This window comes from Dryas octopetala, chromosome 9 (assembly GCF_963921425.1).
Source record: "Dryas octopetala chromosome 9, drDryOcto1.1, whole genome shotgun sequence".
NCBI lineage: Eukaryota > Viridiplantae > Streptophyta > Magnoliopsida > Rosales > Rosaceae > Dryas > Dryas octopetala.
In genome coordinates, this window is record NC_141374.1 from 5,009,114 (window position 1) to 5,026,950 (window position 17,837).

The 17,837-nt window shown below is 37.1% G+C and overlaps 2 protein-coding genes across 2 annotated transcripts; one reads left to right on the forward strand and one right to left on the reverse strand.

The window, feature by feature from the left end:
- Positions 1-1,156: 1,156 nt before the first annotated feature.
- LOC147273348 (uncharacterized) lies at positions 1,157-1,864 on the reverse strand. The gene has a single exon (XM_086228206.1). The coding sequence runs from the start codon at positions 1,862-1,864 to the stop codon at positions 1,157-1,159; it is 708 nt and encodes a 235-aa protein (XP_086084332.1).
- Positions 1,865-3,891: 2,027 nt separating this feature from the next.
- LOC147273349 (hydroxyproline-rich glycoprotein family protein) lies at positions 3,892-7,440 on the forward strand. The gene is made up of 3 exons (XM_086257247.1): positions 3,892-4,301; positions 5,285-6,461; positions 6,968-7,440. Exons 1-3 carry the CDS (start codon positions 4,263-4,265, stop codon positions 7,180-7,182), a joined length of 1,431 nt encoding a protein of 476 aa, XP_086113373.1. The 5' UTR covers positions 3,892-4,262; the 3' UTR covers positions 7,183-7,440.
- Positions 7,441-17,837: the final 10,397 nt, after the last annotated feature.

Sequence of the window (17,837 nt, forward strand, 5' to 3'; positions counted from 1 at the left end):
AGATTTAGCACCCAAACATGAACAAAAATAATGAATCTAAATTCAACCTGTCAACTGCACATAACAAGCTTCCCAAAATATACATAACACCCTAAACCCTAAACTACACATAACAAGCTTCCCAAAATACTTGAAATCGCAACCTAGTTTCCCAGAATGAGTTTCAATATAACAAAATACACAAAATGAGTGAATTGCCATGGACTAAACTGCCTCTGAGCCTAAACTGCCAAAAATACACAACATGAGTTTCCTAGACTTATCACTGGCATGGCCTAAACTGCCTCTAGGCCTTCCTACATTTCTCCAAGTGTAGTTGGGCAACACTTTTTTTAGTATTCTTTTTTTGCTTCCTCCTCCTTTTGGGCATAGAGGCTGAGTCTGATGCAGCATGGGCTGGTGCAGTGGTAGATGACCCATGAGGTTGGGTCTCTACATGGGCATGGACAGTGCTCTCCATGGGCTGAGATGCACTTTGAGGTTGGACTAGCTCATTTCCACCTTGTGTCATATTTCCATCATGAGTTGAAGCTTGGGAAGGTTGAGATGGACTAGACCTTTGCATTGTCTGTCTTGCATCCCTTTGTTAGGCCCCACCTCTCCTCATGTGGAAGTAATAAAGTCCATCCATATATAAATTAAGCATACTGATTTTCATAATCATTCACTAACTCCATAGTAAGTCATATACATATATTAACAAATGAACAAAGGAAAAATCAACAAATCATGCAAAAATGCTCACTCTGATCTTTGGTACTCTTTCAATCTCTGTATATGGGACATCCTGATCATTGCCCTGTAAAGATACATCCTGCAAACAACAAAATGTCATTGCTCCCACATATTATGGTGGATCACAAAATACCGAGTTTTTTTTTTTTTTTTAAAAGATGAATTGTTACCTGACTTGGGGTGACCCTATTACGTTTCCTCCCACATGACCTGCTGTTATGTCCTGCTTGGCCACATTTAAAACCTTTTATCTTGAAGTTAAATTTTTTCAACTTGTGTGCTTGATTGGGTGGCTTTGGAGGCTCTGTAGTAGCCCTAATTCTGGCTGTTTGTGAAAGAAATGAGGCTTCATAGGGGTGTTGCCACTCTTTGGCCATTGGTCTTGACTACTCATGGGCTGGATCATAGGGGCATATGTCTTCTAATACATTGCCTTCTTGTAGTAATGGTCAGTATACTCTATTAGATCTCCATTGAAGTAGTTGATGGCAGAGCAGGTATGTGTGCAAGGAATGTCACTTATGTCCCATGATTTGCATGAACAGAAGTGCTTATTCAAGTCCACATGGAAGTACCTGTTGGAATGAGTATGAACTTCATATTTGCCTACTCCAACTACCCTTGGAATGTGCCATGCAGACTCATCTTGTATCTTATCCAGCCTCTTATATACTCTAGGACCAATATCATGCTTCCATCTGTCACATGCAGCTCTTCTACTTGAAGTTAATATCATAAGGTACAATATGATCCTCTCCAGCATTGTAAGTATAGGCCGATCTCTTGCAGTAAGAATAGCCTTGTTGAAGGCCTCACAGAAGTTGTTCATTAAACTGTCACACTTGGAAAATGTTCCAAAGTGAAAAATACACCAATGCTTTGCATTCTTCTCATGCAACCACTTGAAAGCCTTCTCATCTAGATCCAACATCTTCTTCATCTCTTCATCATACCAGTTAACATGTGTGGCTCTAGCTATGTTCTCCATATGTAACTTCAAAGCCACCCCTTTGTGCTCTTTCCTGAAGTTCTCATACATATGTTTTAGGCAATGCCTATGCTCAGAGTAGGGGAAAAAATTAGCCACAGCATCCAACAAACCTTTCTGCTTATCAGTCATGAAAACCATGTCATGACTGTTTTCAACACACAAGTCTTCCTCTAAAAACTCCAAAAACTAGCTCCACATGTCATAATTTTCTACCTCCACCACTGCATACGCCACATGGAACATGCCATTATTGGCATCAATTCCAACAGTTGACAAAATCTGGCCAGGGTAGGGTCCTTGATATGACATCCATCTAACCCTATAAAAGGCCTACAACCATCTAGGAAACCCTTCTTCAATGCTGCCAAACATATGTAGATCCTCTGAAACACAGGTCTGTCATCTTTATCTAGTACAGTTTTAAGCTTCATTGTACTTCCCTCATTCACTCTCCTCAACTCTTCAGCATAGTCCTAAAGTGCCTCAAATTGTCTAGTGTATGTACCCTCAATTAAAGCAGTAGCCTTTGACTTTGTTCTATAAATCTGAGAAGTGGAAGCATTCAGTTTCACATCCCTATATACTTGTACTTTGAATTATGGCAAAGACCACCTTGGACTAATCAACTCAATAGCATATGTCTTGGCCAACCAGTCTGCAGTTAGATGTCTGTTCTCTGTTGTCTTAGAGCAAAAGTGTTTTCCCTTTAATGTCTTCAGGTACAACTCAGTGCTGCCATTCTGAGCAGATGCAAACACTTCAAAGCCACATTGCCTTTTACACACAACTCTTACAACATCTTTATCATTCTTCTTATATTTGATCTCTCTAGCACACCTTATAGAAAATTTCCTAATCAAATCTCTAAACACACAAGCATTAGCATATTTGTGCCCTAAAACAAAATTAGGCTTCTTCATGTCAACCTCTGGCCTGAAGTCTACAAACTTGGGGAGTTTTCTTGTGGCAGCCCATTCTTCATCATCTTCACTTGAAGAGTGATTTGGAGTCCTTAACTCTTCATCATTCGTGCTGTCTGATGGCACATCATTATCCAAAGGATAGTTAGGATCAATATCTACCTCATCAAGGTCTACATAACTAGTATAGATCCTTTGATCCTCTTTCAACAATCTTAGTTCTTCATCACTCTGCTCATAAAACTCATCTAAAAAATCAGGATCATCATCATCACTTTCAGATTCATTATATGCATCACCAGCTTCATTGTCTGCATAACTAATTTCATCCTCACCCATGTGCCTTTTTCGAATCACACCCACCCACACAACACAGAAAAAGCATAAAAACCCTAACCTTTTTCGAATCACACACATACAACACATAAAAAGCCAAAAAAATCCACATAAAAAACCCTAGATTGATTGGCGTCCACTTACTTTCATCTGGTTCAAGTGCGTCAGGTGCTCTAAGCTTCGTCATTCTCAAATTTGAATCTCTGCCTTGGATCGAATCTCTGGGGTGATGGGTTCTTTGGGTTGATTAAGAAGATGAGAGTACAGATCAGATTCCCTCTCTCCAGAAGATGAGTTCTCTGTATTACTTTTGAGAATGGAAATAGCCTAAAAGACATAAACCCACCTATTCGACTTCTACTGAGTGTTCAGGCTCAGTCATTGCCGACGTGGCGCTCAGTCATTGCCAACGTGGCCATTTAGGGCCCACAAAATACAGAAATGACACTCATGTGGCACTCAAAGGACAATATTACCCACGTCACGTCATCCTTTTTTACGAAGGTCAAGACAGAGTGGACGAAATAGGGTTATGTGGGACACAGACTTAAAGTTCAAGTGGTTATTTGATACAAATAAACATAAGAAGGTAAAGTGAGAAAAAATTTATAAATCAGGAAGTAAATGTGCAAATAAGCCTTATTAATAATATTTAATACTAGTCTTTCCTTGCTCAGCTGGTCAGCTCAACCCAACCCTTTAGAAACACAAACGCACAGTTTTGTTTTATTTATTTTAAAAATATAAAAATAAGAATAGAAAACAAAAGAAAGAAAGAAAGCAAAAAAAAAAGAAAAAGAAAAAGAGCAGAGGTGTCAATTCTATTGTAAGACTCATTTACTTTTCTCTCACTCTCTCTCTATCTTTCTTTCTCTATCTCTATCACTTCACTTCAATCTTTCTTTTTCGCTTTTGTCTTTCCTTGTCCTTTGATCTACAATTATCCTTTTCCATTTAATAATTAAAGATTAAAGAAAAATTGCGTTTTTCTTTCCGGGGATCGCTGATTGCCTCAGATTACTTTGAGATTTCAGCTTTACATTTTGTTTTTGCTTTGAGCTCGAGACTCTCTCAGACTCCTCCTTTGAGAGTGAAACAAACAAACCCAGTGAGAGAGAGAAGAAATCGCAAGTGGGTGGTGGGTGGTGGATGGTGGCAGTCCGTATCTGCTGTTCTTGGGCTGAGAAAAGGAATGCGAGAGTGAGAGTGAGAGTGAGAGTGTAGTGGGTTTGTTTGTTATATTCTCGAAAGCAAATCAAAGAAGCTCAAGCACTGCTTCAATGGGGTCCGAGCAGAACAGATTTCCTCAGCAGGAACGGGTAATGCCTCCCACTCCCTCCCCCCCCCCCCCCCCCCCAAATCTCTTTTATGCTTTCTGCTTTGCTTTGCTCTTTGATTCAAACAATAATAATACAGCTGCTGAGTCTTCTGCTTTGCTTTGTTGTGCTACTGCAATGAATGGGTCAGTGAGGGTTTCAGTGTCAGATCTGGGGTTCGCTTTTGCGCACCATTTTGCTTTGTTTGGCTTTTGGGTTCTCCTTTCCTTTCTGGGTTTCTTTCACTCAGATCTGGGGATGAGCCTGACTTCATTTGCATCAGGTGTTTTTCGCTGGACAGATCTGCTTTTATAGATTTAATTTGGGCTGTGCATGATTCTCGGTCACCAATCACTGTCCAATTCAACTTCATAATATCATTTTATTAACCTGACAGTTTTCCATTATCTCATATATTGCGTGCTTACCATGCTGAGTGTTCTCCTTCAATGCCAGATTTCAATCAATTTTGGATGATTTTACCTATAATTTTGTTGCTTGGATCACAATCCACCCCAATACATTAAACCCCAAAATGGGGCCTTAGTAAGTTTGATCTTCTAAACTGTTGACCCCTTAGAGTCCACCACCTTTTTAGAAATGTATCTGCTATAAAACTCTCATCTTTTTTATTGATGGAATAGCTTCGATTCATCTTCTTTGGAGGCCATTGATATCGTACTTTGGAAGGTCTGTGCAGTTTTCTTCTGTAATGCAATAAATGTTGTATGATTCAGTTACATGGATGCATAACCATCCATTAAGACCATTACTTGGGCAGTGCTTCACATTTTCTTGTGAAATCCCACTTCCCAAGTATATGGAATGTCTATTTTATAATACATGCTGATATATGCACACCATGAATAAAGTTCCATCTTAGTCATTAAGAATGATTTTCGAGATTTACTGGTTTTTTTTATTTGTTTGTCTTTGCTTTTTTCTGTTTCATGAGCAATTTCCAATGAATCTTATATTGTTGACAGAGAAAGAGATGGGGAGGATGTTGGGGTGCATTCTCTTGTTTTGGTTCACAGAAAGGTGGAAAGCGTATAGTCCCTGCATCTCGCATTCCTGAAGGCAATGCATCAGCAACCCAGCCAAATGGACAACAAACAGTTGGGTTGAACAACCAAGCCACATCACTTGCTCCATCACTTTTAGCTCCGCCTTCTTCACCAGCATCATTTACAAATTCTGCCCTTCCTTCAACAGCTCAGTCACCCAGTTGCTTCTTGTCATTATCTGCCAACTCACCTGGAGGTCCTTCATCCTCAATGTATGCCACCGGGCCATATGCCAATGAAACACAACTGGTCTCTCCTCCTGTTTTCTCAACCTTCACAACTGAGCCATCCACAGCTCCTCTCACTCCCCCACCAGAATTGGCTCACCTAACCACTCCCTCTTCCCCAGATGTTCCATTTGCTCGTTTCCTCTCATCTTCAGTAGATATTAAAAGCACTGACAAGACCAATTACATTGCTGCAAATGATCTTCACGCGACATATTCTCTCTATCCTGGAAGTCCTGCTAGTAGTCTTAGATCACCAATTTCGAGGGCATCAAATGATTGTTCATCATCACCTTTTCCTGATCGTGATTTCCCCTCACAGTGGGATGCTTCAGTTTCTCCCCAAAATGGCACCTATCCAAGGGGTGGTTCTGCCAGGATGTTTGGGCATGAGACAGCTGGAGCCTCCGTGGCATCTCAAGACTCAAATTTCTTCTGTCCTGCAACATTTGCACAATTCTATCTGGATAATCCACCATTTCCTCATACTGGTGGAAGGTTAAGTGTTTCCAAGGATTCAGATGTTTACTCAACTGGTGGAAATGGAAGTCAGAACAGGCACAATAGAAGTCCCAAGCAAGATGTGGAAGAAATAGAAGCCTATAGGGCATCCTTTGGGTTCAGTGCTGATGAAATTATCACCACCACACAATATGTGGAGATTTCTGATGTAATGGAGGACTCATTTACCATGACACCTTTTACCTCTCATAAATCGCTCACGGAAGAAGAACCTACATCTGTCATTGAAGGGCTAAAAGCACAGAAAACACAGACGAACTTGCAGAGTCAGAATAGTCTTAAATCAGAATCAGGTCTTGATGAGGGTGGACACTCTGACTCGCCGACATTGGGCAATGGATATGAAGGTGAACTGTTACTCTTGAACTAAAATATGCTATTGCTCATTGGTTTTAAGCAATCAAGAATGGAAAAAAAAAATTCAAAACTATGACTGCTATAAGAGCTTCTACCTTAATTAATAATAAGCTTCCCTGATTTTGGATATGAATGTTTCTTAGAAATCAGAAGATGTGGTAATCTCTTTAAATGTTACTGTAGGTAATTCTCCTTTAACTTCTTTCAAGTAATATATTTAAACAAGTCAAATTTTATGCGGATATACCATTCACTCTTGTGTATCAAAAATTTGAGGAGACCAACATTTACGCTTGTCTATTTATTTACTTGATTTTTTCCACAAACCTCTGTCCTGGGTGCTTTTGCTGCTTTGGAAGAAAAATGTCAAGGGCAGACATAAAAAAGGAATGAGGGAGAGTTCTGTGGGATGGGGGAGTATTCATCTCTCTCTCCCTCTCTTCCCCCATTTCATATTGTTTGGCAGATAGTAATGTTCCTTTCTTGTATGATTCAGATCACAAATCATGGAGGCAGCCTGGTGATGTGTCTCGATCGAGCACGCCTGGTATTCGTATTCTGACCAATGAAGAGGACATATTTTCAAAGATGGGTTCGTCTAAATCAAGCAGAAAGTATCAGATGGGTCTATCTAGCTCAGATGCGGAAATTGATTATAGAAGAGGAAGAAGCTTACGAGAGGGCAAAGGAGATTTTGCATGGCATGACTAAGAATAAGCAACAAAGTGCATTGTTAGTGTTTCGCATGTGTATTAATTTGCTGTTGTCTGTTGTCTTACGCTTCAGTTTGGGGTTCTGGTGGAATGATCTAACCTGTTCTCTCTCTGGTGTGTGACCTGATCTCTCTGATTGATGAATGTAATGAATGCATCAAATTATATGTATTTGGTGAGGTGCAGTTAGATATATTGTAATAGTGGAACGTGTATTGCAAAACGTCAGTTTAGCCATTGTTCTGGCTGTAGTTTCTGTACCATATTGTGGCACGGTAAGCTAATTAGAGCTTAAAGCGATCTTCTCTTTAAGTTAATTCGTAATTAAAAAAAAACTGTGTTAATTCGTAATTAAAAAGACCAACCAAATCTAAAGCAAAGACAGCTTAATCATCATAACTAAAAGAAATGAGTTATAAATAGAGAGCAAATCCCTTTAAAGAAGGCTTTTTTCACTTATACCATCCAGTTTAATGGTTCACGTGAAAGCCAAAACTAGAGGTGTTAAGCGCGACTATTCAGCTTAGGCAGTTCAAGTTGGATCCATTGTGCTTTGGTTGTGTTGGTTGAGCATTGGCCCATATAGTCTTAAACGGGCTGGTCCATGAGTTTTTATTTTCTTTTTCTTTTTTAGAGTGAGAAAATAGTGCTTAATTTAAAGGGAGACTAGAATTCAGTTCATTTATGAGCTTTTTTTAAACTAAGATCGGTAATGATTTATGATTTTTAATTTTCAAATAAGTCATTTTATTTTTCTTCTTTGACGGCTTTATGTTAGGTTTTAACTCCAAGATTTTGGACTAACATGCAACCTCTACAAAGTCCACTCTACACCCTAGGAGAGGAAATACCCTTCAAATAGGAAGAAATACTCTTCAAATCGAGAAAAGACTTTATTATAAATGAAAATGATTTTCTTATAAATTAAAATGACTTTATTATGAATTAAAAAAAATTTCTTATAAATTATTATGAATTAAAATGATTTTCTTATAAATTTTAAAACACCCCCGATCTCCATCTAAAAACTATTTTTTTAAGGGACCTAAGCCTAATTATCTCTAATTTTAATCTCATTAACTACATAAAAAATTGGGTTTTTTTAAAAGTCCTTTTTAGAATATAGGGGTTTTTTTTTTTAAGCCCACTATAAAAAATCAAATCTCAATGCAGTTTACTTTAATGAAATCACGTAGGAAAATGCGTTAGGCAAGGAGCCAGTGCACCCAGCCACCCAACTTTTTTTTTTTCACATCAAGAAAATGGCCACTATCAAACAGTGGCAATTATAGTTACTATTGGACAACGACAATTCTCACTGTGCAACAATACCCAAAATAAGACAACTTAGGCCTTCTACAATGGGGATCCCAAAACATTCAATACCCAAATCAATTTTGGGGATCAAAAAGTGTAAAAATATAGATTTTGGGGATTATTAACACAATGGTGTTGATGCCCAAATATAGGAATATTAATATTTAACTCATTTACTTAATCTTAAAATTTATGAAGTGTCCTTTAATTAAATATTTAAAATATTTTATGATTAAGAATATTATATCATTATTAATTATTTAATTAGCTCTTCAAAATGACACCAATATTAATATATTAATATTAAAATATTAAAAACGTTAAACACAATACAATTTATTTCATTTCACAATACAAACACATAAATTAAACCACAAACACATAAACTAAACCACAAACACATGATCTAAACAACATTGGCCCCTCAAGCATGTGGTGCGTCTCCCGCTTGGATCCATACATGCTCAATCAAATTTTCCTTCAAGTGTTTATTCACACGCCTATTCCTAATCAAATTGCGACGGACATTCTCCTCAGGTAAAGATGATGGAGGCCCACCTTGTATGCTTGGTTCCACGCCGTCATACTATGATTATGCTCTTCTAATCGCCTTTTTCACGTTAAACTCGTGCCAGGCTAGATCATCTTGATGTCGCTCATCATCGACAATCATATTGTGCAATATTATGCACTATTTCATGATATAACTCATATCATCCATATCCCAATAATGAGCGGGTCGTTTGATAATCTGTCATCGGGCTTTTAAAATCCCAAACGCCCTCTCCACATCCTTACAGAAGCCTTCTTGTTTCCTTACAAACAACTTGTGAGGTTCCGAAACTAGATTGCGTATTGATGAAATTAGAGTCGCCCACTTGGGGTAGATCCCATCAGCAAGATAGTATGAGATTTTGAATTCCACATCATTGACACTGTATTTCACCCTGTGGGATCTTCCAGATATCTCTTGATCAAAAATGTGTGAGCAGTCCAACATAGTAATGTCATTGTTAGAACCCGAAAATCTAAAGTTTGCATGTCAAATCCACGTGTCGTATAAGGCAACTGCTTCCAAAATAACGATAGGTATATGATAGTGCCCATGATATTGAGCTTGCTCAGCCATGGGGCAATTTTGCCACACCTAGTGCATGCAGTCTAAGCTTCCAATCATTCCTGGAAATCTTCTCTGGCGCTCCTTTCGCATGAGTCTTCTCATATCCTCCAAGTTAGGTCTGCGGAGATACTCCTCCTTATAGACGTGGGTGATGGCTCGACAGAACTTATATAGTGCATCCTTTATGGTGCCCTGACTAATGGTTAGTAGCTCTGCAACCCCATTGAGGGGTTGGTCCTACGCCATCACTTTCAATGCTCCAATCACCTTCTGATGGGGTGTGCAACCAAGTCTACCGAGGGCATCTGGCCTGGATTAGAACCAATCATCATGGAGGCACACATCGTTCAGAATCTTGTTGAATAAGGGTTGATGCATACGGAAGCATCTCCGAAACATCACTGTGTCTTCTATCGGTGCAGGGATAAAGTAATTCTGCATCAGCCTCCAGTGAGCGCCTTCCCTATCCCGAAGTGTGTAACGCCGACGAGAACACGTACCACAGTGACGTGGACGTGGAGCAACGACCGATTGCCCCATGGACATAATTACACACCTCATCAGCTTTCTGCCTTCCTCTATCCTCTCGTAACTAGTATCAAAATTGTCATACTCAATCTCGGGAGGACTCGAAGATGACGACGAAGACGACGCGTAGTTGAAAGATTCATCGAAGTTTTGATCGGAAGAGAAATTATCCTGAATAGATAAAAACTATGTGGATTTCAATGGACGAAGTTATCACAATTTATAGAGAGTTCATAATAATAGGGTACATGACCTATCATTTCATACAGGGTACGTGAATAGTCATATCATGCAGGGTTAATGAATAGTCATATCATGCAGGGTTAGTAAATAGTCACTTCATGCAGGGTACGTGAATAGTCATAGCATGCAGGGTACATGAATAGTCACTTCATGCAGGGTGCGTGAATAGTCATTTCATGCAGGGTACGAGAATAGTCACTTTAAATTCACTACATAATTCAAATCCTACCGGTAGGGGAATAGTCACTTTAAACATAATTATTCAAATCCTAAATATAATTTTACTCTCAAGCATAATAAAAACATAATTCAACTCTCAGACATAATAAAAACATAATTCAAATCCACTAATTATTTGGAGGGTATCCTGGGTATGACTGGTTGAGGTCGGTCATATACGGGTAGTATTCGGCTGAACTAGAGGTAGCACGTGCACGTCTTCTTGCAATTATTTCAACTTGCTTTGATTCCCAATACTCTCTTTGCATGTCATTCATGTTTGTCAAGTCTTTGTCCATAATCTGACCTTCAACCCATTCTATCGCCCTCTCAAGCTTCACATGTTCTCTTGCTTCCTATGCTATGTCTCTTGCCACTTCTCTTTCTTGTCTCGCCCTTTATATGTCATGTCTCATTTCCTCAGCTACACGTGACCTATCATTATATTCGTCAATTGCCTCCAACATATGAATTTGGTGGGGATCAGCTGCTTTGGCTCACTTTACTTTATTTTTTCTTAGTGGCCTTGGGCGTGACGGGCCTACCGGTTGTCATGATGGTGGGTCATCATCTGTATCAAGGCAAGTCTCATCTTGATCATTCGATGTGTAATCGGTTGATGCGTCTTGATCTTTGACCCGCACAGTTGAATTTGCAGATGAATACTTGACGCATTCTTTTAAATCCTTCCAAACATGGAGCATGCTAAACTTTTTTTCATTGTTCTTGTCTTTATATATCTCAAGTACGTGCATCCGCAAACTATAAAAATTATGGCACATGAATAAATTATCAAGTATTAACAATGGAATAAACATACAACATTCAACATTCAATTAAATATATACATTTATAAAATAAAACTTACCACATCGTCTGAATTCGCACCGCTTTGACGTCTTCTTTCGGCATCCAAAAATGAGGCATAAAATTTGTTGCAAAAAGCGGCAATGTCCTTCCACCGTGATCTAATTGCGCCCATCGTTCTACCCGTTGGTGTGCCCAAATTACGCTGAAAAACAATGTAAACTTCGGCCCATAATACATCATTTTTTTGTTGTGCACCGAGTTCCGAATTTGGAGACTTCTCTAGTCAAGCTTGAACTAGAGCAATATCTTCATCTTTGGCCCAACCAAGATCTCTAACCATATTGAATTCACTAAATTTGATGAAAATGTGGTGTAAAAGAGAGAAAGATGTGAAGAAAAAAAATAAGAAGAATGAGGTTTATATAGAATTTTTGGTGTACTAGCCGTTATAAAATTAAAGGGAATTTTAAGAAATTTTTCTAAATTTTTTCGAATTTTTTTTGACATTTTTTTCATATTTATTATTATTATTTTATTTAAAAAATGACATTTAAATTTTTTGGGCCGTTGATCTTCAACGACACGTATCTCCACCATTCATTTTCAAATGGCCCGCATGGCCCACCTTATTTTGGCTGACCATTCAATATGTCAGGGAGCCGTTGTAGCATTTCATTGCAAGGAGAGGAATTGATTAAAGGGCATGCAGAAGCTGTAGGGGGTTGTCGGCTGATGTGGCAACTCCCTATTCCTTCATGCTCCAGTGGGTCCTGCAGGTTGCTTTCATGTGAATGAGAGAGAGTATCAGCTTTTTATTTTTTGTGGGCCAACCATTCATTTTGGTTTTAGGTATAGTCTATACCCAAAATTGGGGATAGTTTTTGGGTCTCAAAAAATTATGGAGATCACATTCTAGCCCATTTTAAATAGGCTATACCCATTTTATACCCAAAAATTGGGTTTGGGGTTCAGTTTGATAATGCATTGTGAAAGACCTTAATAGGTTTTTGATTAATGGGTTTGGGCTCAAACTTTTACCACCAATTTTGGGTTTAAATCATATTAGAACTTTAGAAGTTTGGGCTCTAAATTAACTAGTTATTTTTAGATTTTTTTATTAGTTAAATATCTCAATTTTACATTTTAATAATAATTAAAAAAAATTGTATATAAAAATGGTTTATTATTAATCTAATATTACTTGTATTTATATAGTTTACTAGTTTTTATAATAGCTATGTTTTTTATTTGATTATATATTTATTATTTATTATTTTAAGAGCTTTATTGTTTACTGATATTTGTATATTAGACATGTCTTCTTTTTATTAGAGTTTTACAATTACATACAATAAAATCTTACTATTTTTAATAGGTTTAAGGTATAAGCTATACACTTAAACTATTATAAAATTAATTATATGCAATTTTTTTTTGTCAATTATATGCAATTAGGTGATAGATTTCAAATGGCGATTAGTAGTGGAAGTACTAGAATTGATCCAGCATGAAAGTATTCCACTGTTGTAGAAGGCAATAAGTATGCAACCACATGCATATTTTGTCACTCTACTTTTCAAAGTAGAGGCATTACATGCTTGAAGTACCATTTAGCCAATTATGATCCATCAAAGAGTGTAAAGAAATGCATTGATATACCACCAACCATTAAGAACAAGGTTGTCACATGGATAAAGAGTAAAAATGCCGTCAAACAAAAAAAGGCAGCTATCGTCGAAATCATACGATTTGAACTGAGAGAGAATTACATAACTAGTGAAAGAAGCATCTTAATTGATGACGATGACAATGAGGATGGTGGATACATGTATCCTAATGATTTGCACTCATCTGAGTGAGATGATTATCGTGCTGCAATACGAGCATCAAGACAAGTGAGGTTTAATCAAATGGGCAACCAACAAAGTGGTCAAGGTGGTACTAGTCAAACACCACAACAATATCATCGCACACAAAACTTGAGGGACCTACTACCACTACCACTACCACCTCCACCAAAACCTATGTCTTACAAGACTATGAGAGCAAGACAAAGCACACGGGAAAAACAGTAAAGAAAAGTAGGAAAAGTATGTAGGAAAATTCTTCATTTATGAGAATTTTGCCTGCACACAAAGCTCAATCAGTTCATTTCAAGAACATGATTAAGGCAGCACAAGAATCAAGTACTTTAGCATCCATTATGACATTTCTTTTATATGTTTATATAATTTAATTATTTTATTTACTCATCGCAGTATCTCCAATTACTATTAGGTCAAGGTGTAAACCCTCTTCATCTTATGAAATTAAGATCAAGTATTTTCCTGCGGAGTACAATGACATGAAAGATTACTTTGAAACACTAAAGACATGTTGAGACAAGTATGGATGCACCATCATGAGTGATGATTGGACTGGTCTGACAAAGTTGTCCATCATTAATTTCATGGCGTTCTCGAATGGGTCAACTGTTTTCTTGAAGTCCTTAGATGTGTCAGATAAAATCAAGAATAATACATACATAGGGGCCTTGATCAAGCAGGTTTTGAGAGAGGTTGGACCACCAAATGTGGTCCAAATTAATTGTCACTGACAACGGGCCAGCCTTTGTTAAGGCAGGAAAAAATCTTATGAAATGATACCTTCTATATTGGACCCCCACAGCACATTGTATAGATATCATATTTGAAGATATTGGGAAGCACAAGTTGGTGGCTAATGTCATAACTAAGGCAATATCAGTAATTAATTTTATCTACAATCATAATTGGTTACTAGCCCAGATGATGGAGATTTGGTCAAGCCGACCTGGTGCTACTCTGTTTGCAACAAACTACATCCCAATCACGAGCATGCTCAAGAAAAAGTTGGTCTTCTACAATTGTTTACAACACAGGAATATAGTACCAGTTGATATCAGAAATCTAATGATGCCAAGGGGATTGAAGCACGAGTCCTTAACCAAAGATTTTGGGAGTCTATGGAGGGAGTGCACAACATCTTCGAGCCTCTATACAATATCCTTCATATTGTCCACATAGAGGTAGTGCCTACCATGCCCATCTTGTATGATATGTTTCAACGAATGAATGAGAATATCTCAAAGATCAAAGGAAAAAAATGGATTCTTAAAATCATCAACGACTGATGGGATAACACATTATCTCACCCATTACATGAAGCATGTATATTTGTTTGCTTATTCAAAATTTCAATTGATCTTATTAGTGGACCAAGTATTTGTGGAATAACATTACTTCATATTTACAGCATATTATTTGAACCCCAAATATCAATACATAACAGGGGTTGGACATGACAAAGTCCTACTCTCAGCAGTACAACGTGTGTTTGAAATGTTAAACCCTAATGGGGATCGAGGCTTGGAACAATTTGGCATTGAAGTGAGTTCATTATAATCATGTCATACATTTGGTTTAGTTAGACACATAACTCATACATGTTTATTTGCAAGGGAAAGTTTTAGCATCAGGATATCAACTTATCTGCTTGTTCCAAACAATGATACCATATTCGACCAAAAAAAAAAAAACAATGATACCACCTTCAAAGTGATCCAAACGAGGACTTTAACATTCATTTTAACTCAGAAAAAGGATAAATCGTCAATTTAGTGCTCACATCCATCAAATATTGACCACGTGTCACATACGTGATTTTTTTAGGGGCCAAATTGGTCTTTTTGCATAGGTATTAAATAAACTCTCACCTTGGAGAGCTCAACCTTGTTGAGCCGGATCTGATTTCTTATCCACAAAGTAGGCATTGGGTTTCTAGTATCTTTGCAAATTTGGGGGCTGTTGGCCAATCCAAGGTCCATTAACCTTTAGATTATTAATGGGCCTCTAAAGTTAAAAGTATTTGTTCAAGACCCAAACACTTGGCCCAACAATCATCTTCCCTTTAAAACGTGGCTTAAGGTTAAAAAACCTTTGTCAGGATTTTAACTCCTCATTCTCCCGAATTAGTAGGGGTAGTTTTGTCCGCAAAGAGAATGGGACACGTGGCAATCTCTTGCCCTTGAGAAAATTTGGTTCCCAAAGTATCAACAGAAAAAGAATGTAGAGAAAGATTTTTTCATTTTTTGGACTGAAAGGGAGAGAGGGTGACATAATTGAATGGACTAACGAGCCGACTAAATTGTTGTTATTGATGTTTTCTTTTTTTGTATTAATTCTTAATTAAGTGATATTATTTTATTAAAAAAAAAAAAGAAAAGGAAAGATAGTAGGCAGGTAGACAACCCCAGTGTAAGCAATTAATTAAAAAAGTAAAAATTTGGAGCAAAGGCCGATGAACTCAAAGCACAGACTTGTTAGTTGAAGTTGAAAACCAACCCTTTTGGAGTTTTGGGGTTTGTCCTCTTTGCACCGATGACTAGCTGACTTGCAATTTGTAAATGCAACCATGCAAATGATAAATTGATACGATATATATATATATACCCCTTTGGCCTTTGCCATCATCAATGTCTACATTACAATGCACACAACTGTTGTGTGCAGTACGTGCATTAATTGACGGTCTGATTTAAAGTGGGTTGGGATTAATTAATGCACTACACCATGTCTTTCTCTAAATTTCATTAATTATTACTTATATATATATATATTTATGAGAGAAATTTACATGTCTCTATGATATAAGCGAGGTAGCATCACAGAGTAAATAAAAAAAAAAAAAAAGAAGAGAGAGGAGTGAGAGACAAGTTTTTCTCTCTTATATCTTATGTCACGTCTCCCAAATTTTTCTCATTATATATTCTTATCCCATTCCATCCATATTCTTTTTTACCGAAGTAGCTAGCCATGTACCAGAATAAGGGAACATTTCATTAGAGCACTCTTGCCTCTCTGTTTTGTTTTGTTTTGTTTTGTTTTTTGTCTGAATACTCTTGCCTCTTGGAAGATTCAATTTCTAAAAAGATTAACTTGGCAAATTAGTAGAACATCATATGGTGTTAGTATTTATGTCTTTGCCACAGATATTGTAGGCTCACCAAACAAAGATGCAAAAATCTGGGTCATGAAAAAAATACTTTGTTATTTACAAACATTTATTCAAAGTAGTCAATCACAATTTAACAAGTATCTAGTTTATTATTATTTTTTTTTTAATGATTAATAGGGTAAGTCAATATGTATTAATTATGGTCGTGATAAGATAAACGAAGAAGACAATCATCTATGGTCATGAAATGTTAATAATTCTCATTTTTTTTTAAAAAAAATCCCTTATGCCCTATATGAAATCAAAAAATGTACATAAATGATTGACCGCCCTAATTATAATGTAGCCTGATAATTACAAGTTGACCGGATGTCAATTTATGATCGTTAAATAAGGGTTAGCTGCTGGGCGAAAAACACAAAGGAATTTAATTAATTAATTTCCTTTTGTGTGTGTTAGCTACTAGGCGCATAAAGACATGTAAGATTATTTTGTTTATGAATTACGATGGAAGCCAATGATTGACATAAGAAATTAAGCACAAATTAGGAGTAATCACTCTTGTAAGTTGTAACTTTTAATAAATAACATTTTACAATTTAATTAGAGAGGGTTAGACACTTAATTAAAGGCAAAGTCAAAAGGTGACCCCAAATCCCAAATCTACTTAATCGTAGAGAGTAACAGAGAAGAGTGAAGAAGACATGTGGGAGGGTGGGGTGGGGTGGGTCAGAGACACAGCCCACAGCCCAGAGAGGGACGAAGAGATACAGCTCATTTCCACATGTGCCCGCCAACTTGTTTATTAATTATTCTCTTTTATCATCATTATTATATACTAATTCTTAATTACCCTTCACAATATTAAATAAATAATTAATTAATTAACTATTCGGCCAATTTCTTTAATAAATCCAACCAACGTTTCTTGTTTCTTGTTTTTGTTTACCTCACACTTCTTTTTTAAAAAATAAAAAATAAAAAAGACGGTGGTTATTGTTATTGTTGTTCATTTTTAAATCTAAAACAAACAATCCTAGGTTAAATCGGTGATTCCAACATGTAGATATTCTCCAAGTTCCGTAGATTCTCAACCCAGCTTGCATAGTATCGTCTTTTTCTGTTTTTTTTTTGTTTTTAATTTTTATCGCGCCGTTATTTTTTGTGAAAATTTACAGCCTTTGCTAATTGCTCTAAAGTAAAATTAGATTACACTAATTTTCATTAATTAGTATCGATGTTTAAGTCGTTGGAGAGAGAGAGGGTCGTTACCGTTGAAGGGGAGTTGTGAGTAATAATGAGGCATCAGCTGTGTCGGCGGAGATATTTGTTAAATAAGACAAGATATAAAGAAGAGAGAGAATGTTGAAAACTTTGCAGGCAGATGATGACAACGTGTGAGAGTGTGAGAGTGAGTGAGTGAGTTCTGAGTTGGGTAATAA